The sequence below is a fragment of the Electrophorus electricus genome, chromosome 9, assembly GCF_013358815.1.
Source record: "Electrophorus electricus isolate fEleEle1 chromosome 9, fEleEle1.pri, whole genome shotgun sequence".
NCBI lineage: Eukaryota > Metazoa > Chordata > Actinopteri > Gymnotiformes > Gymnotidae > Electrophorus > Electrophorus electricus.
The window spans coordinates 7,800,763-7,819,339 of NC_049543.1; the positions used below are offsets into that span (position 1 = coordinate 7,800,763).

General features: G+C 40.4%; 1 protein-coding gene across 1 annotated transcript in view; it reads right to left on the minus strand.

Annotated features, from left to right (window-relative positions):
• iqgap2 (IQ motif containing GTPase activating protein 2) overlaps positions 1-18,577 on the minus strand; it is a 40,292-nt gene that overhangs the window by 21,262 nt on the left and 453 nt on the right. Inside the window, exons 2-15 of the mRNA XM_027015082.2 lie at positions 14,848-14,947; positions 8,595-8,751; positions 8,133-8,210; positions 7,080-7,156; positions 4,820-4,887; positions 4,061-4,174; positions 3,628-3,806; positions 2,486-2,573; positions 2,126-2,289; positions 1,750-1,837; positions 1,224-1,384; positions 967-1,133; positions 564-688; positions 9-172 (exon numbers count right to left, since the gene is read on the minus strand). Of these exons, the coding sequence (XP_026870883.2) occupies positions 9-172; positions 564-688; positions 967-1,133; positions 1,224-1,384; positions 1,750-1,837; positions 2,126-2,289; positions 2,486-2,573; positions 3,628-3,806; positions 4,061-4,174; positions 4,820-4,887; positions 7,080-7,156; positions 8,133-8,210; positions 8,595-8,751; positions 14,848-14,947 (1,730 nt within the window). The remainder of the gene's footprint in view (positions 1-8; positions 173-563; positions 689-966; positions 1,134-1,223; positions 1,385-1,749; positions 1,838-2,125; positions 2,290-2,485; positions 2,574-3,627; positions 3,807-4,060; positions 4,175-4,819; positions 4,888-7,079; positions 7,157-8,132; positions 8,211-8,594; positions 8,752-14,847; positions 14,948-18,577) is intronic.

The following is an 18,577-nucleotide window of genomic DNA, read 5'->3' on the forward strand; positions in this document are numbered from 1 at the left end:
TGCAGTACCTTGCAGATAAGCTCTTTGGTGTGCAGCAGCAGATTGTGATAATGTTTGGCTGTGGCTGGGTTAATGCTCTGTAATTTAGCTGTCGGGAGGAGCAGAGCAGCGAGGGTCTTCTCTGGATCTCCAGAGTTCAGGGCCTCGTTGATCTCAGCAATGGCAATGACTCCTGCAGAAAGAGAGAGAGAGAGAGAGAGAGAGAGAGAGAGAGAGAGACACACACACACTCCCAAATGTAGCAAGGAACTGCAATAAAACTGAAATGAAAGTGAACTTCTGGATGGGAAAACAGATGAAAAAGCTGCATGACTGGAGTCAATAGGAAAGACCTATATGTGCAATGACATTCATGTCATTACTACAATGTAAACTTACAATGATTAGGCAAGTTTATGTATACAGGCTATTTTAAGAATGTAGAGTGAATAAAATGTGATCTTTTGGACCATTGGCTAATAAAATATTATTACATTTATTCCTATAGCCATGAGAATATTTTGTATTCGGTCCTTCATTCATGGACTTGAAATCAAATACACATTATTGTACTAAGCCCTTACTTTCATGTTCCTCATGAACCTGACTGTTAACAGTGTCAATGCATTTCTGAACATCATTCCAGGTAAGGAACTCCTGTCCCTGAGCAAGAGATTCTGCTCTGAGGCTCATCAGTGTGTCAGCATATCTGCAGGGGGAAAAACATGAAGAATCCAGTATTCGTTCCCATTATTATAGTGGCCTAAAAGAATACAAAGTGCACCAAAATAAGGCCCATGTTTATCAGACTATTTGCAATGAGAGTTCCACTCTGGGATGAGTGTAATTATAGGAGACAGGCATGGAACTCATGTCACAGGCCTGGACCTGATGTTGTCAACTAGTGCTTGATAAATGTTGTCTCGAGCCCTATTCATCTTACTAAATGAAAATGTCACAGCTGTAACCTGGCTCCATCTTCATTACCTCTGCATGTTGTCATGGTCGATGTTGCTGAAACCAAGTGGAGAATGCGACAGCTGCTCGGTTACTGCCGAAGCGTCCTTGGTGTCCAGCACGTCATTTAGGACAGCTACGGCCGACAGCATCTCGACAGCAACGCACAGCTCCTCGTGGCCCAGACCTGCCTTGTTCTGGGACACAACACATTCCATTCCGATGATGGCGGTGGACAGCGAGCGAATGCGGTGAGAGCACAGGCGGGGAAGGGCAAAGAGGCTGACCTGTGAGCTGCCCTGCAGGCTGAAGAGCTCTGACTGGTACAGGCTGGCAGCCGTGGGGTACACGATGGGCAGCTGGGCGTCGGGGTTCTGGAGCTGCTCTACCGTCTCCTCTGGCACAGCACGGCGAATGGCAGCATTAATCGTCACCATGGCCTCCTGTTCTGTAGGCAGGCACAAGCATCAAATTCACTGATGGAGGAATACAAATTTACTTTACCCAGCTCTTACAGATGCACATTTTCTGAGCTTTTTTCCCTCATATAACCAACAGCAAAAATGATCAAATATGGCTAAACTACTTGCTTCAAATTCATAAGAGCTTGATCTGATATACTCTTTTGCTGATCATCATTGCACACTAACTCCATAGGCATCAGATATGTTCACTGTTGGACATTTTGAGATATTAAACATTATATGCCTTGTTAATGTGAGAAAGATCTTCAGTGTAGACAAGTACTGTGTTGTCATATTTTAGAAGCCCCTTTCTACAGTGTTCCTACAGGACAAGACACGTGGTACATACTCCGTTTCTCTGCCTCAGCAAAGTCATTGGAGGAGTTGACTGCCCTTTGGATCTCGTCCTTCTCCAACTGTGCTTCAGCTCCGATATCCTGCGGTGAATGAGCAATTAGCAACACGGTCCTCAGTGTCACAAACTCAACTATGCAACAGGGCCGTGCCACATGACAAGAGCTTACTGTCATTATGATCGCCAAACACACTATAGGTATTGTCTCATCTGTAACTCTAGAATGCTGACCATTACCTTAATCCATAAAGAGAGTAATGCTGGAACAGTGATGGTCTCTTTTTGCATCCTAATAACTATGGCACAGTTCAAAAACTCGTTATCCAGAACACTGAGTTTACTGCATCCACTCCCTGCTAGGTGGACCCACCTTAGATTTGTGCTCCCTGTATGATGTGAACTGCACCAGGTAACACTGAGAGTTGGCCTCTTCGATGCCCAAAAGGCCCAGGGCGGGTAGCCTGAGTCCAGCCAGCAGAGCCTCTTTATCCTGGGCATCAATGGCCTGGTTTACTTGCTGCACGGCTATAAGTGCTGCACACACAGAGAGGTGACATTCTCAACTTCAGAGCAGAGTGATGGCAATAATGCTCACAGTCTGAACATAAAATCTTAATTTCTCATTAAATGTTCTGTGCAAAATTAGCTTGGCCAATGTCCAGACGGAAAGTGGGCCATATGGAACAAAAGGAATGACAGGAGTGTTTGATTAAGAGATATGGGAACCCACTGTTGACCAAGTCCACACTGCTCTGGATCTCCTGTTGGGTCAGTAATTCTTCATACACGTCTCTCTCTTCAGTCGCAATGGACAAGCGCTGGGCACGTACACGTGTACACACACACACACACACACACACACACACACACACACACACACACACACACACACACGTCATAATCAGCAGGAAATACGAGGCACACAGGACCTTCATAGTTAAATTATGGGACAGGCATTAATTGACTGATAAGCTGTGAGGAGTGCTCCAACTATATTTACATCACAATAGAAAAAAATTAATCATTACATCATGCGCATGCAGTCAGATGTGCTCATATAAGCCAAACTAACCTCAGTGGTGTGTGAAATAGCCATTAAAGCTAAACCGCTCTCTAGTGTTACTGTTTGGAACTTATTTCTTACTGTTTGATGTTATTTCATGAACTAAAACTGATTTTGTAGATACCAGAGCGCTTGAACTTCTGGGTGACTCCATCAGGAAGTGCCTAAACCTAAAGGAGCCATTTTGCAACACCTCTTGAAAAATATTTGCCTCTTTTTGTGCTTTGCTTTCATTTCTTACAACACTCAGGCACTTTATTAATTCTCAATGCTGTATGGCTACAAATTATTCTCTCTGTATATTTTTGCTTCATCCCTGCTTATGGGGATTGGACAGCTGTTTTGTGGTGGTTTGTGTATAGCTGTGCAGTCCTGAGCTGCCTGCCCTTGGACAGCTTGTGAGGGAAATGTGGGAGCCATTCAATTTCTAATCATATTTTGTCTGGCGTTAAAAAATCAGGAGGAGCGCTACAGCACAACACAAAATGAGGCATGAGCTATTTACAAATAAAAAACACCAGTGAATGCAAAACTAGGAACTCCTATAGGTGGTCATCTGCTGGATGCCTCATGTGTCTGTTCTTTATAGTTTTCTTATTCTGACTGAAAGTTTATAGTATATCTTATATATAGTTTATAGGGTATATAGTATATATAGATCTTCTGTGTGGCATGCAAGAGCTTTCCTGCTGTAGCACAGGGTTTTAACTAATAAACTAACATCTGTCTACCTTCCATGAAGCTCAGCATTAGTCAAACATGAACTTTGACCATTTAGGAAAGGTGGGCGAGCATGTGAGCGGCTTTACTCGTCCTGAGGCGTGGGCCTCTTTCTTCCTCTTGGCCCTGCTCAGCGTGTCCTGGTAGTCATGGGCCAGCTCCTCCTGGGTGTTCCTCAGCATGGCGTTGGGGTTCTGCAGAGAGGCCATGGTGACCTCGGCCTGGCCTTTGTCTATGGCCTCATTGATGGCGATTACAGCAGCATGCACTGCAGACAGGACACGGGCCCAGCCGAAAGGAAGCCAAGGGATTAGGAGGAACTACAGAGACAGTGCATGTTTCCACAGGGAATGTTATGTAGAAGTACATTCTACTTAGTGCTTATTCAGCATCAGTGATTTGATTAATGGTCTTTAGGTGATTAGGTGAATTAAGTGATTAGCTAATCACAATGATGGAGTCTTGTGATAATTCAGTCACTTGTACAGTGACGTGATTCTGCCCTGGATTTATGGTGCTCACATGCAGCTTCGTCCACAGAGAGCTCGCTGGCCAGGATGCCCCCAATCTTGCTGAAGGCTGGCATCTGGATGCCATACTTCTCCAGCTCTTTCCTCATGTTACTGATCTCCTCATCTGGAAAGATGTAACAAGACCTTCGCATTTGGATGAACTTCAAAAAAGATGACACACGCTTCATGTGCCACATGGTCTGACTCGCAGCCTAAAAATAAGGTAGTTCAGGGGTGTCCATGCATAAGTAATGGGAATATTGTCAACAAATTCTATTTAAAATAAACCACTCCTTTTTTTGCGTCAACAGGGTGGAGACTGAAACTGAAGCCACATTCACTGTGTCACTTTAGTCAAGTCCCAGGTTCTGATCATTTCTTTTTACTGAGAATACCTTTCCAGCATCAAACCGCTTCTACAATTCATTATGCAGACGGAACCTTTTGTCTTGCCTTTTCTCTAATGCCCTGTATTATAAACAATGGGTCATCTGAGACGCATGAGACAAACAATATATTATGCCTTAAATAAATGTGACATTACAATTAATCTAAGCACAGCTAGAAATTAATAGCCAATAAGGCTCAGCTTGGCTCTTTAGCCAGACTGAACCGCAGTAGATACCTGGGGTCATAAAGTCAATGTGCAATTAATGTGTTGTTCTTGTGAACCATCAAGTATGTAATTACCAGAGTTCAATGTGGTGGTGTTATGTTTGAAATCCTTTTGATGCAACATTCCCATGAGACAAAAATCTGAGGTGTGTACCTGTGAAGGCCACTTTCCCCAGCAGGTCTTGAATTTGTGGAGCGATTCCCAATTTATAGAGGTACAGACTGAAAAAAGAAATGCACACACACGCACACGCACGCACATGCAAAAATGCCATGAGCTGATATGTAATTTTAAGAAGAAATCTGGACTCAGGTTCTACAATAAACTCAAAAAGGCACAGAAAAAATTCTGAGTTTGTTGTTTAACACAGTATTCTGTATTTACAGGTTAATTTAAAATGCATTCATGTACTCATGTAGTATTGCGGCATGTGTGCTGGATGAAGATAAATCAAATCTGCACCAAATGGACTGCTTGCAATAGTGAACAACGCACTGATCTCGGAGAGGAAATCTAATGGTGCAATATGTGGTTTTTAACACTAGAGGTCAGTGTGCAGTAGGTCAAGCTCTTGCTGCAGAGATCGGATCTATGCTGAGACACCCAAACAAGTCGAAAGTTCTGCAATCTGCCTAGTACAGGTGCCTGGAAACTCCATTAAACTTTCATCTACCGCTGATGGAGGATAAGTATGACATGAATTATAGAAGCCTTTTGTGAACAGTGCAACTGGGTGTGTGTGTGTGTGTATATGTGCGTACCTTTGGATGTGGGAGATAAGCTTGCATGCTTGCTTTACCTTTGACCGCTAAACACAATAGACATGGAAGAGGAGAAGCATTCTTAACTTTACCCTCTGTTAAACAGGGCAAAGGGCAAATTGTTTGACCCGTAGCACAGGAGGAAAAGGCCAGAACTGCCAAAGAATACCAAGAATCTTACTGTAATTAAAGTGTTTACAGCCTTTGTGCGAACATGAAGAGGGGAGAGGAACTGTCCGTTCTGAACATATCCTTAATAAATTAAGAACCTTTTTCCGAAGTAACGACATGTAGTGCCTTGCCAAAAACAACCAGAAAAGCAACACCTAAACTAAACGTGAATGGTGGTAGGCAGAGGGTTTATGTCATTATATGTCTATAGCTGTTTCCTCCAGTCTGAAGGTTGCTTTGTCCCACTCAAGTTGACCAGGTTCAGGAAGGAAGCACATGTGTGAGGGAGAAAGAGGAAGCCATGCAGGCTGAGAGAGAGAGAGAGAGAGAGAGAGAGAGAGAGAGAGAGAGAGAGAGAGAGAGAGAGAGAGAGGAAAGAGAGAGAGAGAGAGAGAGAGAGAGAGAAGCATCTTACTACAGCCAGAGACCTTCCTGTGGTGAGTTGTTAGACATATTGACAGGTATTAGCTAATGGCACCCAGCCACCCAGTTGAGGAGGTTGTTCAAAATTAACTTTCATTGATGTGACCTGTTCGCCGCCCTCAAAACCCTGAGCCAAAAAAATAACTGCAAATGCTTAGTCACCACCAATTTTCTGCTGAATGATTTTCCACTCTGTTGTCACACACAAAAATGCAACCAGTTGTGGACGATGGTTAATACAGTACATGAAGCCATAATTCGAACATTATGCTTCGCAATGGATTAGGAATTCTTCATTAAATTTACTATATGAATTAAATGCCTTATTAAATTGTGACAGGAAGCAGGGGAACATGCTGGGATATCCTTATCATGGTGTGCAAAGCATCATCAGGAAGCTTCAACTGCTGTGCTGAGCTACATAGTGTCAATAGTTTGCAATGTCCATCTGAACTTCCTGTGTGCATGGAGACCAGTTGCTTGAGATCATCATGAGTGATAAAACAGAAACCATTCGTGATGATGCGTTTCCTGCTGGGCTGGGCGCATGTTATCAAAACAGCACCCGCCATCATCGCATAACGAAACCTACATCAGTCAAAGGGCAAACACAGCAAGGGGGACTGATACCAACCACAGTCTAGCAGTGATTGTGTAAACATAAATAAATGAATTAACTGATACACCTAAATGTATTTCAGCCCACATAACACTGGGCTTTAGGGAAATCGTTTGGGATGCAAGAGGCCACCTGGGACAGACAACGAGATCTTCCTCTGTGGCAAAATGGCGGGAATTGGCAGGAAACAGTGACAGGAAATGACTAAAAGCAGACAAGAAGTAAACCAGTGTAGCTCTGGAGTAGCTGTACCACAGGATACCCGTCACTAAGAACATTCACCCCAGAAATGAGACGGGCTTGTGGCTTGAGTTTGTCACGGCAGCGCAGATTTCTGAAACTGTAAGCCGTGCATACCAAGCAATGAAAGAGCAAGGCTTTAAGATAACTTGAGATTTCCTGGACAGTGGATGGGGGAAAGACGATCACTAGCTTGTACCTGAGTGCGTGTATGCAGTAGATCACCTTGGGCATGTTCTTGCGATCGTACACGTCAGTTGTCTCCGGATAGAATATCTGAAAGCAGAAACCATCATTAGTCTCCGGCCCTCGTTGCAAGGCAAAACGAGAGCACAACTTATTTCATTTCATCCACAACCTTTTCAGAGATATGCAGCATATGACCGAAAAGCAAGTCAGAATGTATTAACAATGTTAACAGGATCGTCACTGACACTCTAGTAAGGTTTAACTGTAATTCTATTACATTTCTGCAGACTCAGGCCTGGGCACATCTATAGCAGGTGCTAAACTTCTAACAGTCTGTGTCTGCCATCAGTTAGCTTAGCACTCTTTGTGGATCCGATTTTGAAGAGTCTACTGTTGCACATTTTAGCCAAAGATCTGTTTATTATAGGATGATGACTCATGGTATGTCAAAAATTTGCACGCTACCCCGCACACTGCATTGGGTTTCAGTTTACAGCCGGTTGCAGCGTTAGCTTGCTTGCCTTTAATGGAAAGCTCTCGCCAGGTACTGAAAATGCAATCAAACTGTGCAAGCAAGTGGAAGGTATAGGCCACTGTTTGGCTGCCAAATGCAGGGATACAATCTGACGTCATTAAAAAGTTCTTTTATTCCAGGCTGATGCTCTGCTTTATTTTAGGAGCCAGGCACAGACAATGACAAAAAAAAAAAAAAAAAACAACAATAGGTGGTTTCAATTGCTATTCATCCATGCAGGATAATAGCTTTGTTCTGCTCATTAAGCATGCATTTGTTTGAATCGCTCTGCAAGGTTCCACCCATGCCTCTTCAAAGCAAGGTGACTCCGCCAGTGTAATGGGGAACACGGGTAATAATGCATGTGTTTACCCACTGAATGAAAGTCTCAAAATGCAGTGTTACCTCTGCAAAAGATAGGAACCTGAAAATCGTAATATTTAGTACGGGAATTTTTAGTTCAACCAGCATTTCTGTGTTTGAGAGTGGGGGGTACGTGTATGTGTGTGTAGGCAAGTAGGAGGAGATCTACTGCACAGAAAGCCTCACCTTTGGCAAACCAATAGATTCCATAGCTCTGAGCCACTGCACCGTATTGTCGGTGTGTCTGAAGTGTAGCCCTGTGTGCTGGGGACCGCAGTAGAGCAAACAAACCATTAGTCCAAAGTAATCTCTCAACCCATAATTAAACATGTTTCTCTAGTTATCTGTGAATTAATATGCCTGTGAATTGATCTAGTGGTTTTTGTTTTTTGTTTTTTTCAGGATATGAATACAAATGAGGTTAAGGAGAAGAGGTCAGACTGCAGTCTTAAATTAAATAAGTTAATGGTTCATTTCTGCTTGTGGGAATGAGTTTTGCAAGAAGTGAGGATGTCTGGGATGCATTTAGGAATAAATTGCTTCCTGTAGATATTGAGCATGTGTTTCATCTTAGGAAATAGCACAAATATTTAGCAGCACTGCTCTAGCTAAAATGGTGAACCTTAAATCATAATTGTGCCCATATACCTTGTAACGAGCCTGGTCTCGGTCATAGATCTTCTTCTCAGACACCATTTTTGGGGCAAAGAACTTGGCGAGTTTGCCAAGGAACACGCCATTACGCAAGCCCTCTTCCAGATCCGTGGTGGAAGGGAGCTCCTCCTCCAGACAGGCCTCCATCCACCTGAAAACAAATGGACTAGAGCTGAACCTGAGGCCAGGGCTATTACTCGCCATCTCAAGCCACACCCGGAGAGCCAAACTTTGGTTTACTCCTAAATATCACAGCATGTGACCTAAGAAAAGACCCAAAATGAAAAAAGGCAGCAATTCAAGGATTGTATTTCTCTATGGGATCATTAACATATACTATATAATACAATTCAATGTTATGCAGTGACTGTGGTCTAATACTTGTATACAGTAATGTTAAAAACAGACCCTCAGAAGTCTAACTATAGGGTCTAGAAGTCTAGGGTCTGTTTTTTTTACATTATTACTGTTGGTCTATGTGGTTTAAAAAAAATAATAATAATAAAATTTCTTGGTCAAGTCTCTAATAAAATCTATAGGAGCACAATGGAGTCCAAACACAATTACTATCAACATTCTGTTGAACTAAATATATGACATTGAAACTTAAATTCTTATGCAATATTTGCCTTAAACACAGACAATGGCATTTCAGTTCCTCAGTAATAGGCTGCAACCTGTTTTGGGGTGGTATCATCACAGTCCCTAGCACAAGTAGGGTTGACTTTCACTATGTCAACTTTGTAAACATAACCTTGGACTGTCCCTTGAGTTAGGTTATGATAGTGCACAGGTTAAACAGGGTAAGGATTTCAGTACTCAAACCAATTGGTCAATATTGGCTTTTCCAAAGTGAACAGTTAACGGTAACAGTTAAGCTTTGGCAGGAAACAAATTTTCAAATCCATTATGTCTAGACTGAGAGAGCCTCTCACAGAGTTTAATTTGATTTCTACTATGATTAAGGTGATTATGCTTCCATCCTGCCACACTAGCCTGCAAACAATGTGAAGAGCAGAGAAAAGCTGTATTCTTCAGGTATGGGGCTGAGACAAAGAAAACTGCACAGGAGGAGAGAAATATGGACAGATGTGCAGATTCTCAAAACCCACTTTATATGCCCTCAAATTTTCAGGCCAGCTCAAGTGAATAGTGAGGAATCAACACAAAACCAAAATGTTAAACAAAGAAAGACAAAAATCAAACTGTTTCCAATGTATTATGTTGTCAGTAAAACATTCCAAAGCTGTACTGACCACTTAAAATGCAGGTGAACCGACAAGGGCCAGTGTGATTTACTGTCTTTACAGAAGTCACTAGTCCATGACCTACTGAACAAGTGACCTCTGACGTACAAACACAAAGCTCCATTGTCATGGCACCTACACTGCCACTGTTCTTGTCATGCCTGTGTAGGGAAGCTGGCATTGCTCCAGGGGCTATCATGGCTGTCTCCCTGATCTTTGGGACATTTGAGTCCATGTTTCTGCACAAAAACATGGATAAGGCCTTTATTGCTCTCTGACCTATTCATCACTCATAAAGGCTGACTGAAAGTGGGAGCAAAAGTTATCTGTGAAATTAACTTGATTGAAAAAGAGCCTCTCTTTCATAAAACAGTACTTTTATGTTTGTAATGTATGGTTTGCTTGGTAAAATTGAAAATTGGCTGAACTGTAAACCCTACAATAGGCTACTGCATTACATAGCACCAAGATGCATATGAACTGAGCTGAGCTGAGGGAAAACATCCAAAATGCCATTAATGAGTTACTTTCTGTGGAACTGTGGTTAATGATTTACAGATTTTTAATTTTTTTTTTTTTTGTTCTACATTAAAAGTCTATTAGGCTGTGACTATGCCATGTAGGGCTTCTCTGCTCAGCCTTGAGTTGGCAAACTAAAACAAAAGCATCATCTCAAGTTGTAACACACCTTTGTTTTGAAGTCACCTCTGGAATAGTATTGTCAAAGTTTTGTCCAAGAATGGAGAATTTACAGGCTTCTTACAACCAGTGCTACAACCTGATTGCCATGCTTTTAGTACTTTTTTAATCTTTCAATTTACTTCCTAATAATAACTACACCCTATGTACCCCTTAGTTTTTGACACTGCCATTCACATACCCATGCTCAGATATGTCCACGTTCTCCTGCTTCTGCTAGATCAGCTGGGGGGTAGTTTAATTAAAAACAACACAAATGGATCAACAATGGCTGAGCAAATGTGCTGTCCAAGCATGCATCAGCACACCTCCTACATTCTCCTGTAGGCTGTTGGTCAACACAAACCAACCAGCTGGAAAGTGCAGAGACTCCACACTGTGCCAGTCAACTCTTATCTTGTTTTGGATGACAACATGATGAGTTTAACCTAGTCTAAGGCCTGCATCTTAAAAGGATTAAATTCAAGTCTAGTAATTTCAGTTCTGAACAGTAGAATAACATGAGATGAGTATCAGATAGCAATGAATTTTGAAAGCATATTTTGGGATTACAGATATCCTGGATCAATAGCTTTAAGGTACTGATTCAGGTACCACACAGTGACTTGATGGGATATTCTATCAAGTCTATCTATGAAGATGGACAAATGAGTACTCATCAGTACGAACTAGTCAAACTAGTATGGCAGTAATTTCCCATATTTGGGAAATTGACATTCTGTGAGTTTGAGATTTTAACTGCTGATCTGGACTCTTTACAATATCAGAGTCTTATACAATATTTTGTCTTCAATAGCAAGATGTGGCCCTGACTTGGTCATTGCACAACTTCCAATGTGTTGATCAAAGGATGTGCAAAAAACAATGAGGCAAAAATAGACTTTCCCTCTTGGTCCTGTCAGGAATAACAGGAAAATTGCTCTCACTAACTTTTCTCCGTTCTAATCAGAGATGGGAGTAAGAAAGATGCATGTTAGTCTCAAGTCTTTACCTTTGGGTCTTGAGTCCAATCTCACATCATGGCACTAGAAATCAAATGCACATGTTCTCAAGTCAGGTCTATGTAGATTATCAAGCAAACCAAATTCCAGCCAAAATAAAATAAACAAACAAATGTATTTTCCTGGGCAAAGTAATAATACTACACAAGTATTCATCTGTGAGGAATATTAACAAATGTATTGAATACAGATGTAAGCAAGCATAAATGTAATGAAATCTTTATGCATGTCACGAACAGTGCCAAGATGATTTTAGTTTGCCACACTGCGTCTTGCACTGCTCAGTCTACTCTGCAAGTGACACACACACACATGTTCCCAGTTAACTGGATCATGAATGATTTAACATAGCTCACACTGAGTGGGAATCTTAATATTACATAAGGTTGAACTTTTGTGCTTTGATACTTCTGAAATTTGATATAGTTTTTTCTTTAAATACAAAATGATGGGATTGGCTTTGCTACAAGCAAGATATTTGCTACATAGTAAGCCTAGACAAGCCCTTATCATTAATTTTGTATTCAGAGAAAGAAAGAAAATGAGTTAAATGAACATCTTTTTTAGTTTGTTTGCCAATGAAAACTTGCTTTGACTTACTGGGCTGCTAGAAGTTATCTAGCAAGCTAATCTCTGCAGTGTGCCAGTCATTGAAGATTTTCAAATTACACCTTCAAAATCAAGTGCCGAGTCAGTTATCTTCCAGCTAATGTCCAGGTGAGTCTCATTTTATATTTTCTCTTGCAATTCACAGTACAAACGTTTTCAGTAAGCCTATACAAAATCTAGATTTTTACAATAGAATTGTTTTTTAAATTTGGGGGTTTTTTTCCATGCATTTTTAAAATTATTATATGTATACATATAAATGGTATGACAATTTATGATGATTCTTCAATTCTTTAATAAAATGTGATTTGACAAACCCAGAACATTTTTCATTGGGCCTTCAGTCAGTCAGTCTGCTGATACTGATGTGTCAAGAACACCCTCTTCTTAATTTTTCAAAGATTCTTTTTTAACTTTCATTTTCATAGTGTGGGCTATTTCTGAGACCTGAAACCTACAAGTGGAAGTGTCAACTGTTGTATGTTAAATCATACTTCACAAATCTATAGTCCAGCAATGAAGACATTACATGAACATTTAAAGAAATAAAGTATTAACTTGTAAAGAATATGGTTTACATCATTACACAAGCCACACATTTATTTTGATTCTACAGTCATGTTTTGAATCTCATGTTTGATTTGGGGCCACGCTGGCATAAGGGCAGGCTCTGTCCACATAGAAATTAACACCAAGCCTGATCTCAATATGACGAACAATAGCTGGGACTAGTGGCAGTGTCTTGCAACAGGGGTTGTGTGGTCACTTCACTTGCAATCATCCAGTAACAATATGACAACATAATGTGACACCACGTGAAGATAAACCACTGTTTTTTAAACGTTATGTTTCAAAGGAACAACGTCAACTTCTAAAAAGGGGAAAGGTATATTTAAAGCTCTGTTCCGCACTGATGGCATCACTGCACGTGATAGATTTGATTAAAAGGTTTACATGCACATCGTATACAGAGTGAGCTACATCATGGGAATATGAAAGGGATGCAAAGTAAAAACCCTTTGGTTATTTAAAAAACAAATTTCAAGCCAATGTAATTTATGTTTTCCAACTGAAGGTGATTCATGGAAATTAGTGGCATCTGTAATTTGGTGCAGCAATCCCCCCCACTATATAGGCTAACACAGACTACCAGACAGCACACTTGGGTTTGTGGAAGTGTTAATTGTTATAAGTAAGTTAAAGTTCTGAAGTACAATTTTAAAAAAGGAAAAATCAAACAAAAACTATAATCTCAGGAAATGTATAGAAATAAAGGATAAGCAAATCTGGCTTTACAGCTTACTGAGTAAATGCCTACAGCAATGAGTTTTGAAAAGCTAAGGAGAAACAGACCTCATTGGAGGATTAAAAGAGGGGCGTGGCCTAAAATATGACTCTTAAAAATGGGGAGCCCTGCCTGTTGCATAACAGACATTCCCAACCAATATCATGCCATTACAGCCTACAGTAAACTCATTTAGGCCTTTTAATGTCATACAACACTTCATCTGGCAACGGAAAAAAAGTTCTCCCAAAGGACCCCTATCTAAAAAGCACACATGGGTAAACGTGTTTTATTTACTTAAGTCAGCAGGTACAAAGTCTCCCTAGTAAAGCTGTTTAGTGGAGGAGGGACAAGAGGTGTGGGAAAGTGTGCTTGTCAGCTGACAAGCTGTGAACTGCTATCCATGGCCCGAGTCTAAAGCAATCAAAAAATACAAGACAGTTGAAAAAGACGAAGGAGATTTAAAACCCATGGAGCTTTGCTAGTTAGCTGTTACTGGTTTCCAAACATACCCATCAGGCTTTAAAGAAAAAAAAACATGCTTTGGATTCCCTTAATACATAAGATCTGGCACTACAGCAGTGCAATATTTTGTGACACCTGTCTCCATTTGTGATTAATAATCCCCCCCAAGTTATAAATATATATAATAATTCTGGCTTTTATACCAACCAATTAGTGTCCAGTGTTAAAATCCTAATGTAAGAACAGAATCTTTGCAGTGTTGACTCACAAACACCTTATAATTTGTATTCAACAAATGTGATTTTGGCCCCTACTTCATTAGCTCTATACATGAAGTCATCTTGATGTGAGAGGAGAAATACCCAGAACAAAACATCTGCAATGACACAAGAGGCATAAAATCTTAAAAGAAGAGCAGGATACTAAATACAGCTTTACTCAGTAAAGTAGACTAATTGGTATTTCACTCTGATCCAAGATTTAATTTAGAATTTGCCCACTTTCCCCAAAACATCTGGACTAATAGGCCACGCTCGATATTTACTCTTCGTCTCAGAACAGCAGTAGCTGTCCTCCCTGCTGTCCTGTGCAGCTTTTCTACAAATATCAGTCAGGCTCTCTCTAACACAGTTGGTAGGTGATAATCCCATAATGGGTTCTTTATTGAATTTACCATGCCAGGCTGGAGATCTGTTATGGTAAACATGCATACACATAATGTATCAGGCCACTAGACATCATTACCAGATGTAATTAGTGCATTTTTATCTAAAGGAGAAAATCCCATCGTGCTTCTTGAATGGCACTTCTTATCTAAAATAGCCTAAAATGACCAAGCCAACCTAAAAAACTATGACATTATAGTCAACACAATGTGTAGCGAATTTTGTTGCAGATCGTAGCGGTCCGTGCCATTCTGGTTTGCAAGCCGGAAAACGTACCTTTTGGCTTCCTCTAGGTGACACAGATATTCATAGGCAAGATTCTGCCGTCTCCTCTCATCCATTTCCTCAGCTGAGAGCCTCTCGTCATCCACAATGGCTGCAGAATAAACAAGGGTAAAAAAACTGGAAAGTGGAGTCCCTAAAGAACTCAACTTGGAGACCTACCTTGAGTTTTTACACACTAAGGCAACATTGTCCTAGGGCCATAATGGCACTAAGCATTATAATTCTTTCATTAATTTAATTCAGGCAACCAGCAACAGCTTTAAAATCGATTAAATTTTTTTCAAAAAAGAAAATACCTACCCACCAGAAATTAAACAAAGTAAACACTACAACTAAGCACCAATGGCCATCTACAGTCTAAACAAAGCAAGCATTTGTGTATGCTTTATTGATCTCCACACTCCATAAGATTTTTAATATTACCATGAAGCACAATACATTAGCACTGACTCTTTGACACTAGGAAAATAAGGCAGCATTAAGATCCTATACTTAAAGGAGTTATTACTAAAGAGAGCCCAGTTATAAAACATGATAAAGTTGCTTCAAGCTGACCTGTTTTTTCTTTCCCAGTCTGGGCACTATGCATAACTAAGTCCCTTTATTTCTGGATGAGTAGATTTTCTCTGTTGTTGTGTACACTCCTCTAAACTGGTTTTGAAGATGTCTCAACTAACATCATCAGTGGGGCAGGCTGTCATGCACTGTTACCAAAAAAAATAGTTCAAAGTTGTGATAACTTAAAAAGGCAGGGAATGCAGCTTTTGAAAAATAAAACTTAGTTTTGTTATAAAATGTTAGGTCAATAGAAATGTCTGAATAGAAACTCATTGGTTTCCTTTCAGTGAAATAAATTTGTTTGCTTAAGTGAATCTACCTGAATGAGGTTCATAAAACTGTAACCCAAAACACAACTTTGTAAAATTGCCCTGTCAGCACAATATCCTTGTTGATTTAGGATACAATTTTTGATTTGAGCATGTGCAATTGTTCTTAGCATACCAGGGCATAACCACTGCCCCACCAGAAACAGAGCGTTAATGACTAAAGAAGGGAGTATCACAATATCTGACTAAATGAACAACAAACTGCAAACATGATTCACGTTCACTGTGTAGCCTACTGCCCATGTTTATTCTCTGCACTTCTCTGCACACTGCAATCACGTGTGATATTACTAAGGCCGTTATCGTGATCAGCCACATCAGTGGCACATGCAGACAAACGTCCTCTCACAAAGTTTTTGATTATGGCCAGAAAGTTGCCTTCAAAACGGCACCAGATTTAAAGAGAAGCTGATGTATTAAACATCAACACTGATGGAAAACTGAGACCACATTAGGACTATTGACTCACTAAGAAAAACAACTCAGATGATTTTTGGTAATATTTACAAAACTATATTTACAACAGATAATTATAATTCAATATGATTTGCAGAACCAGCAAATCAATGATCTGGGGTCAGCAATTTTTCAGCCTGATCCTTAAGATGTAGCCATGAGGCTAATCATGAAACACAGACAAGCTCCTAACTGTGGCTAAATCATGTCCTCACACTGTGATTCTGGAGGGCCCCAACACTGCACTGTTTCCCGTGCTGTTACGTGCCTGGTCAATTTGCTGAAAAATGCTTCACTCACCAATACTAGCACTGTCAAAAGGTCCAAAAAACAAAAAGGGCAAAAAACAGTCATGGGATAGAGTGAAATGCAAAGACAAAGTTATCAGTTTATCAAAGTTATTTGTTGGATAACATATTAGGTACCAAACGGGTTCAAAGAAACATCTTGTAGTTTCTAATTTCCAAAGTCTTCATTTCTCATTATTTAATATAACATCTAATGAATGTTGTGTCATAAAAACAGCGGATGGTGATAAGTCTGAAAAGATGCCAGTCACATCATAGGCCGAATGTGCCCCATACTAATGCGAACAGCATGAGCATGGAGAATGTCAGCCAGTGCAGTGCAAATCGCTTTCCCTACCCCCCACCTAACAACAATTAGGGCAAAGCTTGCTGACACGAAATTGCAAGCTCACCTTTTGCAAACAAGCAGCTCGTCGTGCCAAGCAGCCCGGCAAAATTTTAGCCCTGGCAAACATGCTGCAGCTTGCCAGCTAGTCTCCACCGGGTTTGATTGCCCAGGCCCTTCTGTTCAACCTTAGTGCCGTCACTTGTCCCAACGGACACCTCACTGTACGGATGTCAACACAAAAGCAGTTTCGCACAGCAGGGGCTTTTCACTCACGTCACAGAAGATGTGGCAGGTGGGCAGGTAAACCTGGCTGGAGCACCAAGAAGCCACCCAAAGTCCCATGCCTGTTGTAACCATGGAGCCATGATAGTATACAGAGAAACTTTCATAACACATTTGCAACAGCTAAGCGTTGCCGTGCTGAAAGATGATCCAAAGATCACAGCGAAGCAAGGCAGAATACTTATGATCTTAATCCACTGATCAGTTGATGTTGGGTGTAAACATGTGCAGACAGTGCAGGACACTGAGCTCACCTGTCTATTTTACAAACAACTTTTACAAACAAAGTGCCATTAAAATGTCATCACTAAGTAACTGCTTTGTGTCTTCATTAAAAAAAGAACAAACTCACAGCACATGTTAGATCATTCACAGAAAGCAAACAGCAGTTGCCCGTTGAACCTATGAGGAGCAGCACTGACATGACTGGTCCATCTGAGACTGACCAAATTAAAAATTTAAAATCATCACTTTCATGGAATGCAAGCTTGTTTTTGGTAGAAAAAAAATAATTTTATACATATTCTGCCTGCTTTTCAGAAAGAAAAATACTTGTTGGAACAGCAAAGAGCAATGTGTGCATTGGAGTGTATGATTTGATCAAACTGCTGTAACCCCCACTGTTCAGAATTGAATATGGGATTTCAAAGGCTGCTGGGCAGATTTAACAATGTAGGCTATTAAAACAACTAAAGCCATTCAGAGCACGTTTTCGTGGCACACACCACTATCAGCATTTTAACTAGAGTGCAGACAACTACTCTTCAGAAATGGTATAATTTATGTAAAGTAAAAAGAACACAAATGGCTAGTGAAGGACAGCAAGCAAACTTGTTCAGTCTAGTGGAGCAGACCTGGGTTAATATTACACTTGCAAAACAACAGTTCCCAAAAAACATTGAAAAGAAGCTCCTTCTAAACCAGATGTGGCATTAGATGCAGGTCTCAATTCAATAACATCTTAGAAGAGAAACAACATCTCTAAATATATACCAAAGTATTCCAACATATGAAGACTGAGCATTATTGATAATTGACTCTCAGGATTCTTGTTGCCTTATACAATGTTTGATTTTATTTTAAAAAATAAATAAATAAAAACACTAACACTATTTGGATGTGTTTCTTAAAAATCTTGGAACTAAAAATCTTCAAATTTTGTCAGGTGCTTTTTCAACTGCCAAAGATAATATTTAACGGGAGAAACTGTTCAAAGAAACCTCCCCAAATTCAAACTCTCATTGCAGTGATTAGGTTAGCGAGCATTGCGTTATTAGCTATCTTCTGCACAGCTGTCTGAGAATTCACTCGCCTCAAACAGCCGTTTTACTGAAAAAAGGCTGAAGCTTGAAGCACAACTAAAGATAAGTAACTTTCAAAAAAATGGCCTGAGTTAGTTGGTATCACAAGCCGAAAGATTCTCAACAGCTGGTATCAACTAATTTGATATGTTCGTCAGG